Source organism: Schistocerca serialis, chromosome 1 (assembly GCF_023864345.2).
Source record: "Schistocerca serialis cubense isolate TAMUIC-IGC-003099 chromosome 1, iqSchSeri2.2, whole genome shotgun sequence".
NCBI classification, from domain to species: Eukaryota; Metazoa; Arthropoda; class Insecta; order Orthoptera; family Acrididae; genus Schistocerca; species Schistocerca serialis.
The window spans coordinates 397,947,631-397,975,039 of NC_064638.1; the positions used below are offsets into that span (position 1 = coordinate 397,947,631).

Below are 27,409 nucleotides of genomic sequence, written 5' to 3' on the forward strand. Positions count from 1 at the left end.
CGCCATGCAATTCATGGTGTATAGAAATATGGTACGGGTGCAATCGATGTTGATTTAGCATTCTCAACACCGACGTTTTTGAGATTCCCGATTCTCGCGCAATCTGTCTGCTACTGATGTGTGGATTAGCCGCTACAGCAGCTAAAACACCTACTTGGGCATCATCATTTGTTGCAGGTCGTGGTTGACGTTTCACATCGACCTTTTACGCAATTGGTAAACGGTCCATTTTAACACGGGTAATGTATGACGAAGCAAATACCGCCCGCATTGGCGGAATGTTGCGTGATACCAGGTACTTATACGTTTGCGACTATTACAGCGCCATCTATCACAAAGCGAAAAAAGTGGTCCAACTAAAACATTCATATTTCTTTACGTACTACACGAATGTGTAATAAAAAAATGTGGTTTCCTATTTTAAAAAAACGTATCTGATATCCATTTGACCTATGGCAGCGCCATCTAGCGGGCCAACCATAGCGCCATCTGGTTTCCCCCTTCAAGCTAGACGAGTTTAGTTCTTTGTAGTTTTTCCGTTTGATGTTTATTTCGTGAGATATTTGGCCCGGTCACTATCAATGGACCACCCTGTATAGTCTCCATAAACGTGTTACAGAAGTGGTTCTTAGCACAAATAGTAAACATACTTGGGTGCGTAATGTAGCTTGTACTCTTCTTTATTCCAGCAATTTTATGGATATACAAGGTATTATAAAAAAAAAAGGGGGGCCATACAGGCGATCATTGTAGGCAAAACCACCCTTTCCTTCTGCCTCCTCGATTTCTATCTAACCATCTATGGCCGTCCTATCGCCCTCACCCCCACCCTTAAGTACCTTGGCGTCACCCTCGACCGTCGCCTCTCCTAGACCCCCATCTCTGGAAAATCCAAGCTAAGGCACGCTCCCGACTCCGTCTCCTCAAGCTCCTTTCTGGCCGTACATGGGGTCTGGACCCCTCCACCATACTCCACACCTATAAATCCCTCATCTGCCCTATCCTCTGTTTTGCCCATCCTGCATGGATCTCCACCCCCACCCCCCTCCTTTTACAAATCCCTTCAGATCCTTGAACGCCTTCCTCTCCGCCTCGCCTATCACATCCGTCTCCCCTCCCCCACGTGGATCCTGTATGACCTCATTCTGTTCCCCCACCTCCTCCTTTTCCTTGAAAGGATACGAATCCTCTACACCTCCTGTAAACTCGATCCTCCTCAACCGCTTGTCTCCCCCATCCTCTCCCACCCCCACCCACTGCCGCGCCTGTATTCCCACGTCCCACCTGCTCTCCATCTCTCCACCATCCTTACCCTCTCCCAAGGTTGCTTCTGCCAGCTCCCCCTCCCTGATGATGCCCTCCTTCCCTCCATCTACCCCTCCCACCAACTTTGATCTTCCCTCCCTCTTCCTGTGCTTGTTCCTTTGGGCACCCTCCCTCCCTTCTCTCCTTCTCTCCCCCTTCCCTCCCTCCTCCCTTTCTCCCCACTCCTCCCCCGGGCTTCCCCTCCCCCATCCCTCTACTCCTCCTCCCATCTCCTCTGCCATTGGCATCTTTGTTCTCCCCTCTCTCCCCCTGACCCTTTTTCCCCTCTTGGCAGGTCCCCAGACTTGCACACTTTACGTGCACATTTGGGCGCCGGAGATCATCGCCGTCGTGTTTTGTGTTCAGTGTTCACCGTCACACTCCACCGTTCACCTGTGCCATCGACATCTTCAGTGTTTGTGCGTCGTGTCAACAGTTTGTAGTGTGGATTATCGTCGAGTGTGAATGGCTCCGTGTTTGTAATTATGTGTCTACTGTTTTATTACCCGCCATAATGTAACTTACGTGTATTCTTTCTGTTTTTTCTCACTGTCTATTCTATGGCTGAAGAGCAGCGTAGAATGCTGCTGACAGCCTGCCTGTTGTACAGATTTTAAAATAACCATAAAGAAAAAAAGGGGGGGCATATTTAGAGACGTTACTTTACAGGTGGCAGCGCTTGTGGTCGGCAGTTACCTGGCAGCACCTGCACGACGCGGACGCCGAACTTGGCGAGCTCTATGCGCAGCGCGTCGCTCCAGGCGGCGACTCCCGCCTTGGTGGCGCCGTACACCGCCACGCCGGGCAGCGACACCTGCGTGCAGTGGCTGCTCACCGTCACCACGCGGCCTGCCAACACCCACACTCCACGTCACCTCACTGCCGTCGTAGCTACCACAACTGTGCTCGCTGTAAACTTGTTAAAATAAGCCGATACAAGAACACAGCAGTCCGTTTTGGACCGTAGACCGTTCCTGTGTAAAGCTCAGCCAGGCGACATGGGCGACACACACACACACACACACACACACACACACACACACACACACAATATCGGCGAATTACAGCAAAGACTGGGCAATCACTGGACGTTCTAAGTGAAATGGTTGGATTTTGATGGGGAGCCGAAGTTTCTCAGTGGTGGATCCATTCAGTTCTGGGCAGGGGTCACCCCCTTTTTTTAACACGCCAGAGATGGGTACGATTTTAATAATAACACTAAAATATACAAAAATTTTAATACTGAAATACTAAATTGCTTAAAATATGTAAAATACTAGCGGATGATTCTGTAGTATACAGACAAGTTACAGCATTAGAAAATTGCAGCGAAATGCAGGAAGATCTGCAGCGCGTAGGCACTTGTTACAGGGAGTGGCAACTAACCCTTAACATAGACAAACGTAATGTATTGCGAATACATAGAAAGAAGGATCCTTTATTGTATGATAATACAGGGTGATTCAAAAAGAATACCACAACTTTAAAAATGTGTATTTAATGAAAGAAACATAATATAACCTTCTGTTATACATCATTACAAAGAGTATTCAAAAAGGTATTTTTTTTTCACTCAAAAACAAGTTCAGAGATGTTCAATACGGCCCCCTCCAGACACTCGAGCAATATCAACCCGATACTCCAACTCGTTCCACACTCTCTGTAGCATATCAGGCGTAACAGTTTGGATAGCTGCTGTTATTTCTCGTTTCAAATCATCAATCGTGGCTGCCAGAGGTGGCCGAAATACCATATCCTTAACATACCCCCATAAGAAAATATCGCAGGGGGTAAGATCAGGGCTTTTTGGAGGCCAGTGATGAAGTGCTCTGTCACGGGCTGCCTGGCGGCCGATCCATCGCCTCGGGTAGTTGACGTTCAGGTAGTTACGGACAAATAAGTGCCAATGTGGTGGCGCTCCATCCTGCTGAAATATGAATTGTTGTGCTTCTTGTTCGAGCTGAGGGAACAGCCAATTTTCTAACATCTCCAGAGAGTGTGGAACGAGTTGGAGTATCGGGTTGATATTGCTCGAGTGTCTGGAGGGGGCCATATTGAACATCTCTGAACTTGTGTTTGAGTGAAAAAAAACCTTTTTAAATACTCTTTGTAATGATGTATAACAGAAGGTTATATTATATTTCTTTCATTAAATACACATTTTTAAAGTTGTGGTATTCTTTATGAATCACCCTGTATGATAGCGCAACAAACACTGGTAGCAGTTACTTCTGTAAAATATCTGGGTGTATGCGTACGGAACGATTTGAAGTGGAATGATCATATAAAATTGTTTGTGAGGCGGGTGCCAGTTCGAGATTCATTGGGAGAGTCCTTAGAAAATGTAGTCCATCAACAAAGGAGGTGTCTTACAAAACACTCGTTCGACCTATACTTGAGTATTGCTCATCAGTGTGGAATCCGTACCGGGTCGGGTTGACGGAGGAGATAGAGAAGATCCAAAGAAGAGCGGCGCGTTTCGTCACAGGGTTATTTGGTAAGCCTGATAGCGTTACGGAGATGTTTAGCAAACTCAGGTGGCAGACTCTGCAAGAGAGGCGTTCTGCATCGCGGTGTAGCTTGCTGTCCAGGTTTCGAGAGGGCGCGTTTCTGGATGAGGTATCGAATATATTGCTTCCCCCTACTTATACCTCCCGAGGAGGTGACGAATGTAAAATTAGAGAGATTCGAGCGCGCACGGAGGCTTTCCGGCAGTCGTTCTTCCCGCGAACCATACGCGACTGGAACAGGAAAGGGAGGTAATGACAGTGGCACGTAAAGTGCCCTCCGCCACACACCGTTGGGTGGCTTGCTGAGTATAAACGTAGGTGCAGATGTAGAAACCCGGCATTACCCAGGTATTTATACATAGTTGTGCTTCCACGCCCTTGCCACACAGCATCTGGATTTGTGCTTGATGTTTACGACGTCATATCTCCTGAGCTACGTGTAGTACAATGATATAATTTTGTAGGTACGTTCAGCCGCAAAATGTGCTGCAAGTGGAGTTAGTAGCAATGAAGTAATAAATTTAAATGTCGTGCGCGATCCGGCAGTATTTCACGTATCTCAGTGTTTGAAGTCATATCTCATGAACCGAGGCCCACGAGAAAGACAGCCCGTGGCGCGTACGTCATAGCACGTGACACTACAGGCCTTACAAATGCCAGCAGCTGTCTCCGGCAGGGAGCGAGTAACTATTTCAGAGGAGTTTAATAATTCTGCTCGTTTAAATGTGTACAAACTCTCGACAACGAACGAGAAGGGTAAGACCTTTAATGGGGACCTTTTCAATTATATTTTGATTTCCCGTGAACCCAGCACGGAGCCGAGTATTCGCGAACTGTGGCGGAGAGAACGACTAGTGTGACGTCACCAGTTTGTTGCAGGGCCCACATATCTCGTTGACTCCGTCCTGAACTATATGTTGTAAAATGATATAATATTGTTGGTGCATTCAGCGGCATGTGTGGATACTGTCTGCGACATTTATTGCGAATATACTTAATAGGAAAGAAGTAAAAAATTTAAACTTTAAGCATTATGCAACAATTTCTCACGTATCTCACTGTTTATGACGTCATATTTCCTGAACTATGTGTCGTACAGTGATATAATTTTGCGCTTACATTGAGTGATATATAAGCATACTGTCTGAAAATGCGTCACCAGTACAGTTAGTATTAAAGAAGCGTCCGCCTCGGTATCTGAGTGGTCAAAAAACTGAGTTCACCGATCAACAACGAACTAAAAAAACGGGTGTCTTTCGACGTCCGTCCTGAGCATATACAACGAACGAAAACGAACAAAATGAGATTTTAAAAAAGAAAGTGGTCAGCGCTGTGCATAGGGGCCCGAGTTCGATTCCCAGCGGGATCGCAGATTTTCTCCGCTCAGGGACTGGGTGTTGTGTTATCACCTCATCCTCATCGACAAGTAAGTCGCCGAAGTGGCGTCAACTCAAAAGACATGCACCCAGCGACCGGTCTACCCGACGGTAGGCCCTAGCCACACGACATTTCATTTTTCATTAACGAAGTAATATATTATAACGTCATGCCTCATGTGGTACTTTTATTGCACAACCATCGAAAAAATTGTAAGCGATAAACATTTTTCCTTTCGTCATTTTGTTGGGATTATCAGCAAGAAAAAAATTCGTTAACGTTTGATGTGTTAAGTTCGTTATAAGTCGCTAAGTCCTCTGGTTCTCCAGTACTGGATGGATGAAGTCTGAGAAACCACGCGTCGTGAGCTACGCTTATTTTTCACCCCCACCCGTTCGATAGGTACGTGGTTCTTACCCCCAAGGCGAGCGTCGCTTGACAATAGGGTACATATGTACCAAGATTGGCCGAAATGGATCCAGTGATGTAGCAGAAAATATAAAACATAATACATACATACACATACGCTCGCGCACACACTCACACACACACATTTTTACAATATGTGTGGATTTTAAAGTAATAATAATAATAATAATAATAATAATAATAATAATAATAATAAAAGGCAATATATACAGTGGGACGGAAGGATTCGTGATTGCAATACAGGATCCAACAATAAACACCAGATATTACAGCAAGCATATTATTAGAGATCCCAATACCACAACAGATAAATGCAGACTTTGCAAACAACAAATAGAAACGGTAGATCACATCACAAGCGGATGTACAATACTAGCAAATACAGAATATCCCAGAAGACATGACAATGTAGCAAAAATAATACATCAACAACTTGCCATACAACATAAACTAATAAAACAACACGGTCCCATATACAAGTATGCACCACAAAATGTACTGGAGAATGATGAATACAAATTATACTGGAACAGAACCATTATAACAGATAGAACAACACCACATAACAAACCAGACATCATACTCACCAATAAAAAGACTAAATTAACACAACTAATCGAAATATCCATACCCAATATAACAAATATACAGAAGAAAACAGGAGAAAAAATTGAAAAATACATCCAACTGACTGAGGAAGTCAAGGACATGTGGTATCAGGATAAAGTTGACATTATACCGATTATACTATCAACTACAGGAGTCATACCACACAATATCCACCAGTACATCAACGCAATACAGCTACATCCAAACTTATATATACAGCTACAGAAATCACACAAACACAAAGGAAGCTTCTGAAGCAGGGAACTGCAGGGTGAGATGGAACTCAAAACCCTTCGTCAATGACGCAAATGCACCAACGAGGAAAAAGTGGTGCTGACGAGATAAATCGTGGCCTATGGGGCAATAGAAAAAGTCCTTTGATGATTGTTGTTTCACTCTGCTTCCAACTTCTGGCCGAGTTACATTCCAAGAGTGAAAGGTGGCGAGTGTTCCCTGTTGATTTAGGCAGCCATACCGTGCTAGTCCATGGACTCCACTGTTATTCTGCAAGGTCGCATTGCTGCCAAGGATTACGTGACCAATTTGGCTAATCGGGTCCATCCCACGGTACAACATTTGTTCCCCACTGGTGACGCCGTGTTCCAAGACGACAAGGCCGCCGTTCACACAGCTTGCGTCGTCCAGGACTGGTTTTCTGAGCACTAAGATGAATTGTCACACCTCCTCTGGCGGCCGTAATCACCAGACCTTAATACTATCTAGCGTTTGTGGTCACTTCCAGAAAAGGGCACGTGACAGCTGACCATCTCCTTCATCGTTACCTGAACTTGCCACTATTTTACGGGAAGAAAGGTGTAACTTTCACCTGAAAACCATGTGCAGCATGTGTATTTATTCATTCAGAGACGCCTGGGAGCGGTTTTGCTTGCCAACGGTTTTTCTGCACCGCACTGGGCCTGCTAATGGGTTGAGTCTGTCCTCTTTCCATATTTTTGTCTCTCCCCTCTAGACCAGCAACAGATTATCACAATTTCGGTAGTGTCATAACTTACATACTGTAAAATCGAAGTATGCACTCACCAGTAGTCTACGTTTATGCAGGCATGTAAATGAGGGAAAACTATTTCTTTCACTCGTTTTCCGCTATCTTTAGGAATTCAGTTTTTTTTTCGGTCTTGCCTCACTCAATTAGCCGATTCTAAGCGTGCACTCAGTTTCGAGACTTAGTTTCCATGCTACTTTAATCTCTGAAGGTGAGCTGTAAAATTCAGGAGTGGATACACAAGGTGTGTTCAAAACATAATGGTCATTTTTGTAGGTTGACGTGGTGTACTAGTCCGATTCGCAAGATTTTTTCGTTGTTGTGTTGGTGAGATGCTATTCCAACAAAGTTGGAGCGCCTCTGCAGTGCTGTTCGAGATTAGGGGGAATACCGACTGGGCTGAGGCGTGACAGGGAGTTTGGGCTGAGAACGGAGGCGTGCTAGAGTAATCTGTGCACCTGTGCATAGCCACTGTGCCATGGTGGCGTAGCGGTTAGCACATTGGCCTTGTGAGCAGGGTTCGAATCCTGGCCTTGGTACAAATTTTCATTCGTCACATCAGCCTGCATATATTCAAAATGGTTCAAAGGGCTATGAGCACTATGGGAGGTCATCAGTCCCCTAGAACTTAGAACTACTTAAACCTAACTAACCTAAGGACATCACGCACATCCATGCCCGAGGCAGGACCGTAGGATCGCGTGGTTCCAGACTGTAGCGCCCAGAACCGCTCGGCCACCATGGCCGGCGTGCATATATTCCTCAGAGATGTTTCAGACTCGAAAAGGTCTCTGGAATCAGAGTGAAATTCCTCAAAAGTGTCTGCACAGTGTTACCCATATCGACTATTTAGTCTGTTCGAGATGACGACAGCTGCGTTCACAGTGAAACGTCCCCTTAAGAAAATTAATGAATTACTGTGCTGATAAACCTCTTACATTATTTGATTTTGAAACAGCTGAGCAGAACTGAACGTACTCAGGCATTTCGCTGTTTACCTATTCTGATCAACACTAAACTGACACACAATATTTTTAGCGCAACGTAATCTGACTTTCAATAATCCCTACAAAAAAAATGGCCCTGACTAACATTAACCAATACCTTTCACTAATCACTTACCTCACAAAAACGTTCGCGACTCGAACTACTGCAATACAGCGAGCGCCACTACTGCCAGCTAAATAAAAGATTCAAACTACTGAAGGCACTAACTACTGATAGGCATAGTTAGTAAATGAAAGATTTTGATGGAGAACAAACAATGTATTTACCTTAATAGTGTTCAAAAGTCATAATATATATATATCAGTCCATGATATTCAAAACTACAAATTTACTCTTTCTGATGGACACACGTCCAGATCATCCGCTCTCAAAACTCCGCCATTTCTCTCCCCACATCCACCACTGCTGGCGGCTCACCTCCAACTGCACAACGCTACGCGCTGTTAACATCCAACTGCAAAACACTACAATAGCAAACAACAATGCAAACCAGCCACAGACTGCACACAGCACAGTCAGTGATTTTCATATAGAGCGCTACATGGCGTTACCAACATAAAAACCTAAATAGCCCACTTACAACAGGCCTGCACGAATACCTTCTGGTTTCTCGAGCACTGAGACGCCCCATCGCACCTCGACTGGCCCGTTAAATGAGGGAATGTTCATTCCGTAGAGAGTGTCTGACAAGGGGACCACAAGGCAATCTGGGTTCTGTAATTTTTTTTATTTTTATTATTTTACATGAAGCTCAGCACTCAAACATCAGACACCCAAAGCAGTTCGATGCAATTGTCAAAAATTCTCGAGAAAATTGAAGTTTTCTGAGATTCATTAATACTCTAATAATGTAAGGTTGACTTTCCGACAGCGATTGAATGTTCGGCTGCCACCTAGGTGGCATCGGTTCGATTCCTGACTGCGGTAAATTTTTAAACAATAGTGTGTGCTCCGCGAGCATTTTCATGAAGTGTAAAATAAGTAAAGATGAAAAAAGTTTAATCGGTAATGTTTTTTTAATTTAAATATCTACTATAAACAATCTTTAATAAAACATGGGTAACAAAGAATTTATACACTCCTGGAAATGGAAAAAAGAACACATTGACACCGGTGTGTCAGACCCACCATACTTGCTCCGGACACTGCGAGAGGGCTGTACAAGCAATGATCACACGCACGGCACAGCGGACACACCAGGAACCGCGGTGTTGGCCGTCGAATGGCGCTAGCTGCGCAGCATTTGTGCACCGCCGCCGTCAGTGTCAGCCAGTTTGCCGTGGCATACGGAGCTCCATCGCAGTCTTTAACACTGGTAGCATGCCGCGACAGCGTGGACGTGAACCGTATGTGCAGTTGACGGACTTTGAGCGAGGGCGTATAGTGGGCATGCGGGAGGCCGGGTGGACGTACCGCCGAATTGCTCAACACGTGGGGCGTGAGGTCTCCACAGTACATCGATGTTGTCGCCAGTGGTCGGCGGAAGGTGCACGTGCCCGTCGACCTGGGACCGGACCGCAGCGACGCACGGATGCACGCCAAGACCGTAGGATCCTACGCAGTGCCGTAGGGGACCACACCGCCACTTCCCAGCAAATTAGGGACACTGTTGCTCCTGGGGTATCGGCGAGGACCATTCGCAACCGTCTCCATGAAGCTGGGCTACGGTCCCGCACACCGTTAGGCCGTCTTCCGCTCACGCCCCAACATCGTGCAGCCCGCCTCCAGTGGTGTCGCGACAGGCGTGAATGGAGGGACGAATGGAGACGTGTCGTCTTCAGCGATGAGAGTCGCTTCTGCCTTGGTGCCAGTGATGGTCGTATGCGTGTTTGGCGCCGTGCAGGTGAGCGCCACAATCAGGACTGCATACGACCGAGGCACACAGGGCCAACACCCGGCATCATGGTGTGGGGAGCATCTCCTACACTGACCGTACACCACTGGTGATCGTCGAGGGGACACTGAATAGTGCACGGTACATCCAAACCGTCATCGAACCCATCGTTCTACCATTCCTAGACCGGCAAGGGAACTTGAAGTTCCAACAGGACAATGCACGTCCGCATGTATCCCGTGCCACCCAACGTGCTCTAGAAGGTGTAAGTCAACTACCCTGGCCAGCAAGATCTCCGGATCTGTCCCCCATTGAGCATGTTTGGGACTGGATGAAGCGTCGTCTCACGCGGTCTGCACGTCCAGCACGAACGCTGGTCCAACTGAGGCGCCAGGTGGAAATGGCATGGCAAGCCGTTCCACAGGACTACATCCAGCATCTCTATGATCGTCTCCATGGGAGAATAGCAGCCTGCATTGCTGCGAAAGGTGGATATACACTGTACTAGTGCCGACATTGTGCATGCTCTGTTGCCTGTGTCTATGTGCCTGTGGTTCTGTCAGTGTGATCATGTGATGTATCTGACCCCAGAAATGTGTCAATAAAGTTTCCCCTTCCTGGGACAATGAATTCACGGTGTTCTTATTTCAATTTCCAGGAGTGTATTTACAATGACAACTGGATATTTATTGACATGTACAATTAGAAACAAGGAGACGTTAATTTTTCTTAAAAATAACAATTAAATTTGTGTTGATTAGCATGAATTTCATGAAATTTATCTTAAATGAGTAGGTATAGGAACTGTGCGGAAAAAGCGAAAAAAATAGCGGCAAAAATAACACTCGAACCAGAGATTTACAGTCTTGAGGCTGTTGATTTTTTCCCATATTTATGTATTTTACGCTTCAAGGAGATTCTCGTAAAACATCGGCTGGGAATTGAACAGAGGCCCCCCAAGCGGCAGCTGAGAACTCTGCGAACTGCCGCGCTGCCTGTCAAAACAGGGACCTGACTTCAGTGTGTTCAGGGCACTCGGAAAATTTCAAATTCGATTTTCTCGAGAATTTTTGAAAGTTGCATTGAAATGATTTGGTAAATAGATATTTTAGTTCTGCACCTCACGTACCATAAATACATACAAAAAAAACTACAATAATACAATAATCAGATTTCCGTTTGCTCTCCTTGTGAGACTATTCGGAACAGCTTGTGAAACACGGCAGTTAAGATTCCACAATTTGGCAGCTCTGCGATATCTAACAAAACGAATGACATCAGTTCGATGTTATAGCTTACTTGAATAAACTGTCCTCCTGCCCGAATAGTGGCCGTTGTCGAAGCTAGAGGCGGTGTTAGCGTGACGTCTCCTGGAGGGTGGGTGGTGGGGGGGGGGGGGGGTGCGGATATTTTTTTTCGGTATGCTTGCATTTCGTAAACCTAGCTACACGCTGTCGTCGAAAGGAAGATGACATCTCACTCTGTTTTCGTTCTGAGCTTCGCAACAGACTGTTTTGACGGTCCCATAAGGTGATGAATTCAGCTGAACGATGTAAATTTATCGAATATCTCATATATACACGAGCTGCAAGGCCGGCGTAAGTAGTTATAAGGATACTTTATTACTGAAACATTAAAAAACGTAGAGAAGACATGTTGCATATAACTGAACTGACTGTTTTAGGGTTTTGTAGGTCAGTTGGTTAAAAAAATGTACCCTTACAGGACAACTTTGTTGTCCACCTGTGTTTGCCCGACTGTTCAAAATCGGTTTGCTCAGGAACGAGTAAAAGTATCAACTTGAAATTTATATCACATACTGAGATCTATAGTCATTTGGTGGTGTAAAAATGTTAAGCATCTAAGTCAATGCACTCAAGTGATACAGAGACATTGTCACCTATTTTGATACTCGTAAACTCACTCATTAAAAGGTAGAGATTTTATAGGTATTAAAACCCATAACGTAGAATCATAAAATTTGGCAAGAAGAAAAGTTTCAAGTACCAGTAAAGGAAAAGAATAGGAAAATTGTTAATTTGTAGTTATATCAGTTTCTTTTGTTATTTGCTTCAAACTTGAAATGAAGACATTCTCGAAAGTCTGGGAATCCTTGGTACCGATATCTTGCTGGTATCAATGCCGATAGCAGACAAAAATCGTCGAGATCCCGGAATCCCAGGATGGATGAACTGTCTAAACAAACAGTTACGTTTGTACGGAACCCTCAGTGCGCAACAGACTGTTTTGACGGTCCCATAAGGTGATGAATTCAGCTGAACGATGTAAATTTATCGAATATCTCATATATACACGAGCTGCAAGGCCGGCGTAAGTAGTTGTAAGGATACTTTATTACCCTGGCCAAATTGTTACAGCTTCGTTTTGAACAACTACAACTATACTTTAATTTCTGTTCTTTCTCTGGCATATCACATTTGCAATATTTTTCACGTTTTTCGCGTGGTTTTTTCTTCATCCATACAGCTCCTTATTCCTTGCTTATTCTCCAAAGGGATATAAAAAATTAGTATCTGTGAAACTCATTAAATGTTTTTAGAAAGTTTCATTCGAGATAATTTGTGTGATCTGATAAATTATGGTGGTCCACAGGATGATGATTAGGAAACCTGAAATGAAAGAAGAAACAGTAGAAGAAAAGAACTTTATCAAAGTATACGTGTGTACGTGTAACATTAAAAAGCAAGTCTCGAAAGCACTGCAAAGAGCAGTATACATAAAATCAGTGTAGCGCAAGAGTGTCTTTCATTCTAGATTTAAAAATCTTTGTTTTATCGCTCAATGGTTTTCATTTCTGTTCAGACTCAATGAAAAGATAATTATGACTACAGTTTGCGTCTTTCTCCGCAGTAGTTAAATAAGATATATCGAAATGCAAACTGTTTTTCCATAATTTCGGTTCAGTGATTGAGACAGTCTTATACAATGAAGCGCCAAAGAAACAGGAATACGCTTGCGTATTCAAATACAGAGATATATAAACAGGCACATACGACACTGCAGTCGGCAACGCCTATAAAAGAAAAGTGTCTGGCGCAGTTGTTAGATCGGTTACTGCTGCTACAATGGCAGGTTATCAAGATTTAAGGGAGTTTGAACGTGGTATTATAGACGGCGCACGAGCGATGGAACACAGCATCTCCGAGGTAGCGACGAAGTGGGAATTTTCCCGTACGACCATTTCACAAGTGTACCTTGAAGATCCGGAAGCCGGTACAACATCAAATCTCCGACATCGCTGCGGCCGGGAAAAGATCGTTCAACAACGGGGTTAGCGACGATTAAAGAGAATCGTTCACGTGACAGAAGTGCAACCTTTCCGCAAATTGCTGCAGATTTCAATGCTGAGCCATCAACAAGTGGTAGCGTGCGAACCATTCAATGAATCATCATCGACACGGGCTTTCGGAGCCGAAGGTCCACTCGTGTACCCTTGATGACTGCGCGACACAAAGCTCAAATGCGCCTCGTTGGGCCTGTGAACACAGACATTGGACTGTTGATAACTGGAAACATTTTGCCTGGTCCGACGAGTCTCGTTTCAAATTATATCCTGCGGATGGACGTGTACGGGTATGCAGACAACCTCATGAATCCATGGACCGTGCATGTTAGCAAGTGACTGTTCAAGCTAGTGGAGGTTCTATAATGATGTGGGGCGTGTGCAGTTGGAATGATATGGGACCCCTGTCTAGATACGACTCTGACAGGTGACACGTACACAAGCATCCTGTCTGATCAACTGCATCCATTCATGTCCATCGTGCATTCCGACGGACTTGGGAAATTACAGCAGGACGCTGGGCCTGTCCAGAATTGCTACAGAGTGGCTCCAGGAACACTTCTGACATTAAACACTTCCGCAGGCCACCAGACTTCACAGACGTGAACATTATTGAGCATATCTGGGATGTCTTCCTGCGTGCTGTTCATAAGAGACCTACAACCCCTCGTACTCTTACGGATTTATGGACAGCCCTGCAGGATTCATGGTGTCAGTTCTCTCCAGCACACTTCAAACATTAGTCGAGTACACTACACGTTGTGCTGCGGCACTTCTGCGTGCTGGTGGGGGCCCTACACGATATTAGGCAAGCGTACCAATTTCTTTGGCTCTTCACTGTATATGTATTGTGTCAGTAGTGTCAGAAGGCTTCAATAGCCGTTATATGTAGTTCATGATGTGACAAAGGACAGCGTTCTGAAATTTGTCTTTCTGGCTAAGAACGTATTTTAGGAATGCACAGTGCTAGCTTGGAATACCTTATGACAGAATGGAATAAAACAACTCAGGACGCGAATGATATTGCCGCATTGCTCGTCACATTCCCACAACATCGTCGACTGGACGTTAAACCCGAACTACCTTCCTTCTTATGCTCCAAAATGGACTCACTGTCTTCAAACTAACACATGATTTGTACACTTTAAATGGTTAATTTCTCTATTTTGAATAGTTATTAATAAACATAGAGAGTATAAAGCATTCTTACATGAAACTTCATGAGAGAGAGGGAGAGAGAATGGGCCAAACTAATCGAAGCGTTGAGATGGCAATTGTGAACTGTTCAGATCGTTCAGCTGGTAGTGTGTTGCCGACGAAGGGCAATGTCGTCTTAGAGTACGCATTGCAAACCGTTTGTGATGTGTTACAAAGGTAAACATTCCTTGTAACTTACGGACAGGTGTTTACGAGATGTTCGCATATCTACAGGGTGTCCTACGAGGAAAAGTCAATATTCGGGGATATGACCGGAACGATCATTCGAAGCAAAAAAAAAAAAAAAGGTCTGGTAAACATGAGCTTGAAATACATACCTTAGCAGCTACGAGCACTTCTTCGTCTTCTGCTGCAAGCTCTTTCATTCCATATTTTGGGAGAAGGTAGTATGAACAAAAGAAAACAAAAAAGTCCAGCTAATTTGAGCTCTAAAATGCATAACCAACTTTAAGAGCTATGAGCGATTGTGCAGTAGAAGAGGTGTACTTCATAGTAGCGAAGATGAACAGGTGCTCATAGCTCTTAAGGTATGCATTTTAGAGTCAATGTTTACTAGAATTTTTGCTTCTAATGGTTATTCGTGTCGTATCCCGGAATACTGTGTACCTGGAACGCTCTGTATGCACGTTTGTTCATATTTATAACTTCCGCTGTGCTCTCTCAGCCTGAAGGCTTTGCAAACGGCATTCACGTCCCGAAGAATGAGCTTTCAGGTTGGCAATTTTGAAGATCCCTCATGCATACAGAAATACATCTCTCACTTTTTAAATTTATGTTAAACACGTCCTATTTTGTAATTTCTCTTCTCCCTGAAAACTTCAAATCTGAACTGAGAAGGGGAACTGCTCAGAACGGAATCCTCTGATGCAAACATTTTTAGGTACTGCAGTATCCTTCGAGGAAATAAGACTTCGAAGATACAGAAAAGCCACTTCCTTCTTTTAACTATTACACATATGCCAAGACACCACGACGTACTCCGCAGAATAGCTTTAGAAGGCCAAGATCAAGTAAAACGTGCACTGCAAATATTGCAGAAAAGGAAAGTGCTATTGACGTGCGGTTTTCGTAGAACTGGTTAGTAGTCAGGGGCTCGTATTGTTAACCAATAAACAGATTGTAGTAATACTTGTAAAATGTATTTTTTGCGCAAACATACACTTTTTTAAATGTCACAATGTCTGTTGACATTAAACTAAAAGCAGGGCAAATTAGAATATTTGTTGCGGGATTCTAGTGCGAGTCATTTACCTGATATCGTATTTTGAAAAAGTTTCCACACCGTCACTTGTTTGTGCCATTCAATCTGCGTAGTTGCTAGGTAAATGTTGTTACACCTGCTTACAGTGTGCTTATGTGTTCCTTGAGTGCTCTGCCACTTGCCAGTCAGTGTGGACAGTCCAATCAGTAGACTGCAGTTCATTCTTATACAGTGTATGCGACAAGATATCCCAGATACGTCCACCATCTCGGCAATTATTTCTCAACCTCTTCAACCAGTTATGTGAAAGTGGTAGTGTAACACCTAGAAAACATAACGGAAGGAAATAAGTATCGACAGATTAGGGGGCTATTAAAGTTCTTGCTGCTGTTGCAGTTGATCCGCACACTAGCTACGCACAGTCACAAGAGGAAGTGGAATGAGTCAGACAAGAGTCCTATGCCTTGTCCATCGACACAGGCTCCACCCCTATCACATTTCTCTGCATCAAAAGCTGCATGGAAACGACTATGAGAATAGTGTTGACTTCTGTGCATGGTCATACTCCTGATGTATTTTGTATGTTGCTTAGTGATGAAGTCACATTTGGCAATCACTGACAGGTAAACCGCGGAAACATGCACTACTGGTTTGTTGACTTCGTTTGCTTCGTCGGGTGGAACGTCAGCGTCCATAGAGTGTAAACGTGTGGTGTGGGATAGTGAACCATCAGCTCATAGGGCCGCTCGTTTTTCATAGGCCGGATATTAAGCGGACACAAGTGTTGCAGCCTCCTAACAGACCATCTTCGACGGAAGCTAGAAGACTTTCCTCTGTAGACTAGGAGGAATCTGTTTTGTCCAGCCCATAGTGCAGAAAGTACTTCAGCTGTCTCCACGAATTATTTCCAGATCGTTGGATTGGACGCAGAGGACCTGTACATTGGCAGGCCCGTGCCTCCGATTTGACAAGTGTAGACTTTTTTTCTATGTGGAAAGCTGAATGTCTACAGGACCATATCAACTATACCAGATGATATGCAAAGACTTACTACTGCAGTCTGCTCTGACAGCGTGTATTGCCGCTGCCTGTTGTCAGTTTGAAAACAACCTGTGACGATAAGTTGTCTCGTTACTGGTCAGAATCCACATAACTAGTGTATGCACTTGTGTTGTTGTTTAGCGTGTGCTACCACAGGTACCGTACAAGCGCCGGTGTGTGAACTTTCCAAAATACGCTACCCCGTAAACGGCTCGCACTAAAACTTGCAACAAACACCACTGCCATTTTAATTTACCCTATTTTTAGGCTGTTAGTATCAGTAGGCATTATTCCATAGCAAAAGTGTGTATTTGCCCAGAGGTACACTTTCTAAGCATTGTCATAATCCGTTTATTGGCTAACAACACGAGCCCCTGACTTCCAATGCATCCTGTGAAAACCGTACATCAATAGCACTTTCCGTTTCTGCAATATTTGTGCCTCAAGTTTTAGGTGTTTCACCCTGTATGATTTGTGAATTGGAGCTCTGTCGACAGATAACTCTTACTGCATGTTTCTGACTTAGATGATCATCTGCTTCAAAACCATTGTTGCTACTTGATCCGTCGGTGTGGTGCCTTTCATACGGGCTGCCTAACTATTTAACTGCAAGCTGCAACCAATATTCTAAAAATCGTGTCACACTGGTTCCATTTCCTTATCAAACGGCTCTCAGGCTCGAGTGGCAATGGCTCTTCAAGATAGTCTCTAAACCTTAAGCTTACATTATGAGCACTTGTTCTGAAGACATAATTGACTGACATCTGTTACTGGCTCTGACTGTAACATCCGGAGCACACAGACGACACTTGTGCATATGTAAGAAATCTTCCTCACCTACATTTCATCGGGTGAGGTGTTAACACACTGACCTAGTATTCAGGTGGAGTAGGATTCAAAACTCTGTTCGACAGCGCCATTTGACTTTTTCCTCGTTTCCCGTAGATATCTTGAGACGAATCTGGCGTTGGGACAATACCGTAACCGTTTCTACCAGCCTTTTTTCAACCTAAGATTGAGATTCGCCTCACATGACTCCGACGTGGTTGCTGTGTTACCCTCCAATTCTCCCTCCTCCCTTCTAATTTTTTCTAATTTGATTATTATCAATTACTTAGATTTGGCGTACGAAGTTGAAAAGTGTTTCAGCATTCTAGGAAAGTAAATGAATCTTCACTCGCAAGTTTTATTCTTTCCGAAAACCAGTAACAACGCTAGCTCAGCGCGGTTGATGGCATTAAAGAGATAAAGAGAACAAAGCACTACACGCAAATAAGACACATAACCTCTGCTTATCGTACAAGTACCTTTACCTCAGAGTGAGGAAAGTTACTGAAAGCACAGACATACACAGCCACGCAACTAAAATTGCAACACCTTGGCTGCGACTTCTGTCTAAGGAGCTCTGTTTAACAATTTTTCTTAAGTTTCGCCAGCAGGGGTGACTGACGTTCTCAAAGATTCATTTTTTATTGCTGGTGGTGGATCCACCAACAATGGAGGGAGAACCTTTGGCAATGTCTGCTACTGGTGCAGGCAAAATACCAAGAAGAATGTTAAACGTTGACCGAAGATCCAGAGATAGACTCAAACGGGTAATAGACTACCTGACGAAAATTATTCGGATAGCCCTCTGTAACGAGAGACGAGAGACGGACCCGCCTCTACAAAAAGAGAAGCGGAGTGTTTTGTTTTCAGTAGAGATGCAGTAAAAGCAGAATGAGTCCTTCTGGAGAATTGTCATACAAGTTGAACGTGCTACGTCAGTAATGCAATGATGGTGGTCTCAGTGGTCACGCCAACATTCTCACAACCTTAGACGATGTTCCGGACGTCCGCCAGTATCGCCGTACTGTAAGGGCAGCAATGGCAGATCATGCGGCTACCAAGGCACAGGTAAGAGGGCTTGTGAGCCCAGAGGTGTGAACACGAACTGCTGCGAATTGGTTATTAGCAGTGGCACTGCAGGCACGCAAACCTCTAGCCTGTCTTCCACTTACGCCAGAGTATCGACGTGCACGGCTCGATTGATGCCTACAGAAGACCCCTTGGAAGATGGAATGGCACGCCGTGGTCTTCAGCGAAGAAAGCAGACTCTGCCTGCACGCAAGTGATGGTCGTTTTAAAATACGACGTAGACCTGGTGAGCGCTGCCTCAGAGTGCATTCGTCCAAGACACACTGCCTCTACCCAAGGCCTTATGATCTGGGGCGCGATTAGCTACTACACGCGTTCAGTTTTGGTGTTTCTGGAGGGGACGCTAACCAGTGCTCGGTACGTGCAGAATCTTGTTAGACCTGTTCTTTTGCCGTTCTTCCAACAGGAATGTGACGTGGTGTACCAACACTATAATGCTCGCCCACACGCTGTCCGTGAAACTCAGAGTGCCCTGCACGACGTGTAGTAACTTCCCTGGCCAGCAAGATCTCCATTGTCTCTAATCGAGCACTTGCGGGATATGATGGGCCGAGAAGTGACTCTTGCGACTCGTCAACCAACAACCGTTACAGAACTACGTGAACATGTCGGGCTGGCGTGGAATAACGTATCCTAGGTCAGTATTCGGCGTCTGTACGATCGAGTGGATGCCGGATCAGCGCCTGCATTGCTACCCGTGGAGGCTACACTACGTACTAAACCGGGTGTTGCGGCATGGGTCGACCCGCTGAATTCCTCAGCTCGCAAGTGTCTCACAGCATGTAGTCTTACTCTGCGCACTCCTTTTCTTGAGCTCTGTCAGAGAAAGTGAGAGAAGAGGAAACTCCTTCTGGCAATAAGAATGTCGCTGGGAGACGAGCGAAGTAGAGGGAACACCCTCCACCTCCTCCAAGCAGTGTAGCCATAACATTGTCCTACCCTTTTTGTGTTAACACTTAGCACTGCTGTTAGCTTTTTCTAGTGAGTCATAGGTCTTGTACATAATGGACCAGGAACTGCTACATCACTCATTTTAAGCAAACGATTCGGAAACAGAATAATAAAAAACGATATCACCAGACTTCGAATAGGGCACTTCCCATTCACATATGTGTCCCTTTTTGGAGACAAGCCCCTCCAGGATGCCGTTCTGGTAATGTACACCCTTGTTACTCCACGTTTTAATTCATTCCACTTTAATTTCCTGATGAGAGGGGATCACCATAATTAGCCCACTATTTTAAGTGATGGTGGCGAGAGTTTTAAAATTTTGTTTAGTGCTATGACTCTTCTCTAAATTATTTGGTCATAGATACTGACACTCATCAGAGGGACTGGCTCTTTGGAGAATCCGCACCCTAGACAACTCCGGTGCGGCAGCCAGTCAGACATCTAAAGCTCATAGCAGTTCGCCCTCTAGGAAAGCAGGAATACTTGTCGTGACCGACCGACATCGGATCTGCTGACTGGACAACGTTCATGCTGTCATAAGAAAGGCACCTTTGTCATTTTTTAAGAACCGAAAAATGTGTCTTCAGTCGGCTAACGGTATTGTATCTCTTCCTAGCGGTTACACTGAAAATCGATTTCGTAACAAAGAGTTGAAAGAGATTCGCAAGTTTTCAAATACGTGCATCAGTTATTAAATGGACCCACGAAATTTGTCGTTGTCCCCGGTGCATCGTTTGTGCACAAAGATTCCGTCATGAACTTGATTTGAAGCGTCGTGTGTTTTTTGAAAGAACTCGTCTGAAAGAACTGGTGTGCTCTGTTTGCGGATATATAAGAAAACACTCCATACCATTGCCAATAATATGGGATTAGTATGGAGACAGAAAGTGCAACCGTCGACGAAATAAAGATCCAAACTGAAAAAGAAACTGATTCCACGTTTGCAAAGCGGCATGCTCCAAGAACAATTAAAGGCGACGTCCACAAAGGAGACTGCTTACAAAACACCGATTCGTGCATGGATGTTTCTTAACCATTGAAGCCCATTGCAATTAAAATTAATAGTTGATACAAACCTAACTTTAACTTGCTTTCCCGTCTAACATGGATCCCGCACCCTGGTGCAAACTTGGCATTTTTAATTTGTGCAAATGACTGCCATAGGTTAAAAAAGGGAAATATGAAACAAATAATATTAATGTGGATCTGAAGATCAGACCTTTAGGATAGCAGTTTAGTATTTATAGACTGTGCCACTGAAACTGGCAGGCATCGTCAGTTGTAACATACGCACACAGTATTTCGCTAGCGGGGCCCCCTATTTGTTGACATAAAACTCTTGTTAGTCGCGACAATGGAGTTGGCAGGTTCTCATTCATGAAGCAAGAAAAGGCAAAGTAAACTGCAATGAAATTTTCACTTGAAGATATAACGAAGTGTTGGTTTACTTCGTCTGCTTGAATGGCCACCGCCGACCGGAGTGTTCGAGCGGTTCTAGGTTCTTCAGCCTGGAACCGCGCGACCGCTACGGTCGCAGGTTCGAATCCTGCCTCGGGCATGGATGTGTGTGATGTCCTTGGGTTAGTTAGGTTTAAGTAGTTCTAAGTTCTAGGGTACTGATGACCTCAGACTTTAAGTCCCATAGTGCTCAGAGCCATTTGAACCATTTTGAATGGCCATCGGCACGTACGATTACGCTACCCCGACTGCAGAGATATCTATCGGTTCGTGCACAATGAGCTTATTTAGCGAAATTCACCGTGACTCTGGACATGAAGAAATTCATACACTAAATAAAAAGCCGAGAAGCAGCGATACGTAGATGGAAATGGAAAGCATCAATTCTGCATTTAACTAACCTTGTGGATACATTGGTCACAAATGGGCATTAAATAATTAAACTCTCATTTTATTCAGTGCTGATGTGTATCATTAACATCAATATGGGGTGTGATGTTACCCCCATAGGCACAAACGTACTCACGTTTTCAATGTTACATGGAAGCAAACAACCTTCGAATGTTACGTTGGAGAATTTATTGCCATTGCTTGAGACACATGCTGTGTCATTTCATGAGTACTGCTAGTTGGAGGTTGGTATTAAAGTAAACGTCTTCCCATCGCATTCCAGGCATGTTCCGCGGGTGACAAATCAGCGGACGTTCCTCGAAGTGTCTGCGCTGTGTATCGCAGCATGGGATCTTGCGTTATCCTGCTGGAATACGCCATTTGTTGCCCTGGTCGTGAACCGTATGACAGCAAAATCTACCGTTCTTTCCAGATACTGGTTAGCTTTGAGGTTCCATTCAACAGTCCTGTTGTCATATATAATAGCTCCGCACACCATGCTTTCAGTAGATGGAGGGCTATAACCTTGAAAATCGGTAATATCTATGGCGTTTCACCACATTGTCTATAGAAAAGTTTGCGTCCATTTGGACGCCACTAACCGAACTGATACTCGTCGCTGACCACCACAGATGCACTCAATATCCCAGTCGACTTTGGTTATACACTATGCAAGTGTCTGTTATGGTTCGGTAGCATCGGCAAACGATGCCCAACAACGTTCAACGTCGTCTTGTTCCTCCATTTCAAGGGTTTGTGTGTTGGCCCCCTCAGAGACCAAAAGAATTTAACTTTTAGATTTGGTGTTCTGAGTGCATTCGCGCAACTTGAGATCCAAGTCCTGTTTTAAGTAAGCTTTTTCCAATAGTTCGTAATGACACTCTACCCGTAACTTCCGAGCGGACGTCAGCTGTTGTCAGCCGTCGATTCAAAACAGCCAGCCGAAGAGTCCTACGATTTTCTTGTGGTGCAGCTCTGAAGGGAAGACGGAAGGAAGACTGGGTGTAATGTCCCGTCGATACTCGGTTTGGTCAAAGATGGGGAAGAAAATCGCCGCGCACTTTGAAAGGAGACAACCCGGCATTTGCCTGGGGCGATGTAGGGAAATCACAGGAAACCTAAATCTGGATGGCCGGACGTGGGTCTGAACCGTCGTCCACCCTAATGTGAGTCCAAGCTGCTAACCACTACGCCACCTCGCTAAGTTGGTGCAGCGCTGGAGGAAGGACCAGTGCCTGCACTTGTTGCCACACTTTACTGAGTCCGTCTCATTCTGGGGTTATATATGCACAAATACGAGTACTTTCACACATAATTGATTGTGTTGCATTTTTCAGTAGGTTGTCAAATGAGAGCTGTAACTTCTGTACAACTGAAAAAAAAAACAAAAAAAACGCTACGAGTAATTTTGAACATTCTTGAAATGAGTTTGAAATATGCTCTTTGACTGCCGCTCCAGAATTTAGGGACGATCCAGTGTCTGCGCTTCTTATGAAACAAAAGTTAAACAATGACAACATGTTCGCCGTTCAGCTGGCCTCTCTCGCTTCTGACTCGTGGTCATGATGGTCCTGGGCTGGCCGCTTGGATCTGGGTGCTCAAAATTTCGGTGCCGCAGCCGGCTGCGCAGTGCACGGAGGCCCTTACAGTGGTAAGCCAGCCACGCATGCCTGAAAACAGTTTTAAGTACTCTTATTTCACAATTCACTGTGAAAGGTTATTTTATGTCATCATTATGACTTTATGAAACGTAAAGATATGTGGGACTCGTGTGTGTGCATGTATGTTGGAGTTCGTACGCTTGCTGGTACGTGAAGAAGAAAAATCGAAAGATTTGTAATATTTCAGAGTGGCTGACAATTTTCTGTTCTGTTTTATCTTTCCTTTTGCTAGGGGTCAGCCAGCTACACAAAACTTAAGGCTCTCATTCTATTATTGGACTTTTAATCGAGACTTACTTGATTTTATAACTACAGCTACTATTTTAACACATCGCAAAGAAAGCTCTTAGATGCCTTAACTCACTCAGAAAAAAAAGAATGTATAAGTGCTAATAATCTAGAAGTTGATCGCCATAGGTCGAAGCAACCAACAAGGGACCAATATTTGCTGCAGTATTTTTTAACTGCAATAGTTGGGGGATAACTGAGAAAAAGAACACAATCGATCCGATGTTTTCAGACTTGTGTAGCTTCGGAGAATTAGTGATCTGACAAGTCCGAAAAAAAAGGCGTGGATGAACGTGTAGTACGCGCATAGTCTGCACTCGATATTAACCACGCAAATACCTGTGGCACGTGGTGCAGACTAGCAGGTAGTTTTAACGTGGGACGTTTGTGCGTACCTGCGTACTTGCGGAGCAGCGGGCAGAAGGCGTGCGTGACGCGCATCGTGCCCAGCAAGTTGACTTCCAGCTGGTGGCGCAGCTGGGCCTCCGTCTGCCACTCGAACTCGCCGAACACCATCACGCCCGCGTTGTTCACCAGCGCGTGGAACCCTGCAACACAGCCGCCCAGCAACGACCGACACTGAGCCCGCTCTTCAACATAAATAATTGATATTCCAATGACTCTAAAGAATAGTTCAAAAAACTGTTAAGTTTGCTGATGACAAGCATAAGAACTAAGAGTTAAAACCGAAACTTACCACGCAGCTCGTATGACTTCTAAGATGCATTTCCAGTCTCCAGGGGAGTCTATGTTGATATGAAACTTCCTGGCAAATTAAAACTGTGTACCAGATCAGGACTCGAACCCAGTACCTTTGCATTTCGCGGGTAACTGCTCTACCAAGCAAGAAATATATTAGGGGTGGAGCCTATGTTGATGGAGAAGGCGTAGGACACTTGTCTCACTCATTCCACTTCCTCTCGTGACTGTGCGGAGCTATCGTGCGGGCCAACTGCAACAGCAGCAAGAACGTTAATAGACCCCTAATCTGTCGACACTTGTTTATGTTTTCTAGGTGTTACACTACCACATCCACTTAACTGGTTGAAGAGGCTGAGAAATAATTGCCGAGATGGTGAACGTCTTTTGGGATATCTTGCCGCGTGCACCCTACAAGAATGAACTGCAATCTTTTTTATACTCGCCATACATCACTAGCATGTTGGCTTTTCTGCGTTGGCAAATCCCCTCGTAGAGCACTTTCCCACGAAAGGCAAAGGACCACCTGTGTTAGAGGCCGGGTCCGGCATAGAGTTTTAATCTGCCACGAAGTTTCAGCACATATGATAACTGAATAGGCCCACTACTGGTTCGCAGAAGGCAGTTTGTCTTCATCTCACAAAGATTCGCATCACGCAAGCAAAAGTGATCTGTTAGTAACAGAAGTACGCATTAATGGTCGTAAGCTAAATGAAACGTTATGTGTAAAATTAAAGAGTCCTGTTGGATAACAAATTACAATGGAATCAACACACAAAGTTACAAACGACTCTGTGGTCGGGGTCTCCACAGCTGTGGTAGTACAGTTTACACTGAAGTGACAAAAGTCATGGGACACCTAATATCGTGCCGGGCCTCTTTTCGCCTGGCGTAGTGCAGCACCTCGACGTGGCATGGACTCAACAAGTCATTAGAAGACCCCTGCAGAAACATTGAGCCATGCTATCTCTATAGCCATACATAAGTGCGAATGCTCGAACTGACCTCTCGGTGCCGGCCGCGGTGGTCTCGCGGTTAAGGCGCTCAGTCCGGAATCGCGCGACTGCTGCGGTCGCAGGTTCGAATCCTGCCTCGGGCATGGATGTGTGTGATGTCCTTAGGTTAGTTAGGTTTAAGTAGTTCTAAGTTCTAGGGGACTGATGACCACAGATGTTAAGTCCCATAGTGCTCAGAGCCATTTTTTGACCTCTCGGTTATGTCCCATAAATGTTCGTTGGGACCCATGCCGGGCGATCTGGGTGGCCGAATCATTCGTTCGAATTGTCCAGAATGTTCTTTAAACCGTCGCGAACAATTGTGGCCAAGTGACACGGCGCACTGTCATGGCAACATGAAGTCTTTGAATGACTGCAAATTGTCTCGAGGTAACCACACGTAAACACTTCCAGTACCTGATCGGTTCAATTGGACCACAGGACCCAGTCCATTCTATGTAGACACAGCCCACATCATTATGGAGCCACTACCAGCTTGCGCAGTTTCTTGTTAACAACTTGAGTCCGTGACTTCGTCGGGTGTGCGCACCACTAGAACCCCACCATCAGCTCTTGACCAACTGAAGGCGGAACTTATTTTCAGTTCACCGCTTTAGAGTCGTCCAGGATCCAACCGATATGGTCAGGATTGCAAGAGTGACGCTGTAGTGCAAAGGCACTCGCGTCGGTCGTTTGCTGCAGTAGCCCTTTAAAGCCAAATTTCGCCTCACTTTCGTAATGGATACGTTCGTCGTACATAACACATTGATTGCTGCGGTTAATTTCACGCGTTGTTGCCATCTGGCCGTGAACAACGAAAAACTTAGTGTAGAGAAGAAATTGAGCGCCCGTTTAGTTTTGCGACATCCGCGACAAAAAAAAAAAAAGTATATTTTTCTGCGCTAAAGAAATTTCGTCTTTGATTAGCTGTATGTAGACGCTGGGAACAGCGATAAATCTGCTTTCTTTCTCGGAACTGCTGGAAGCAAAGCCAAATACAATTTATGTAACTTTGTGTTTTGTAACCAAACATCGGTTTTGTAATTAATGTTACAGAAATATAAGAAACAGAAGTAACTCTGTAACTTAAAAAGTGAAAGTCTATTACGATTTGTGCTACAAATTTGTCCTCTACTCAAATACAGAGTATGTTGTTGAAATGATTGCTACCTTGAGAGATTTCATATATAACTTTTTCTTGCACACACTTCCAAATGCATTTAGTCGTTAGTGGTTATGGTTATTAACAATAAAAATCATTTTCTGTTGATCTGTGATCAACAAAATCAAAAAACAAGACACAAAAATAATTTCCATGTAGACATTACCTCCTTGTCTAGGGACGTAAAGCGGTGTTACATACACTGACGGAAATAAAACTCCGAACACCAAGAAATAATTTAGCTGGAGTAATGAAGTTTCAGGAATACATTTTTCTAGGCAACATGTTTAAGTGATTAACAACTTCAGAGGTAAATGTAAGCGCGAGAAAAGTGGTTGCAAATGTGAAATACTGGTACATTAATAGCCTGTGTAGCCACCAGAAAGTTGAATGCAAGCAGACAAACATGCCGGATGTTTGTGTGATGGCATCCAGGCTTGCTGCACTTGGTCGTTCAAAACAGAGACGTGTGTGTGTGTGTGTGAAATCTTATGCGACTTAACTGCTACGTCCCTAAGCTTACACACTACTTAACCTAAATTATCATCAGGACAAACACACACACCCATGCGTAAGGGAGGACTCGAACTTCCGCCGGGACCAGCCGCACAGTCAATGACTGCAGCGTCTCAGACCGCTCGGCTAATCCCGCGCGGCCAAAACAAAGACGGTTAATGCTCTTTGTGGAGACACTGGAGCTGTCCCGTATGCGCTCAATTGGAGACAGATCTGGTGATAGAGTTGGCGAGTTGGCCAAAGCAACATGTCGGCACACTGCAGACCAAGTTGGGTTACAAAAATGATATGTGGGAGAGCATTATCCTTTTGGAAAACTACCCCTGGAATGCTGTTCATCACAGGCTTTGCAACAGGTCGAATCACCAGACTGATACCGAAATCGCACTCCCCGAATACAACTCCTCGTGTAGGTTCAGTGTGTCTAGGCTTCTGAAACGCTGGTTGCAAGCGCTCACCTGTAGGCCTCCCGAGCAACACACAGTCATCACTGGCACCGAGGCAGAACCACTTTTATCAGGACACGCAACAGA

The 27,409-nt window shown here is 44.7% G+C and overlaps 1 protein-coding gene across 1 annotated transcript in view; it reads right to left on the reverse strand.

The window, feature by feature from the left end:
* The window catches only part of LOC126457596 (D-beta-hydroxybutyrate dehydrogenase, mitochondrial-like), a 68,742-nt gene that overhangs the window by 11,141 nt on the left and 30,192 nt on the right, over positions 1-27,409 (reverse strand). The window contains exons 2-3 of the mRNA XM_050094041.1: positions 23,900-24,052; positions 2,002-2,154 (exon numbers count right to left, since the gene is read on the reverse strand). Coding sequence (XP_049949998.1) covers positions 2,002-2,154; positions 23,900-24,052 — 306 coding nt within the window. The remainder of the gene's footprint in view (positions 1-2,001; positions 2,155-23,899; positions 24,053-27,409) is intronic.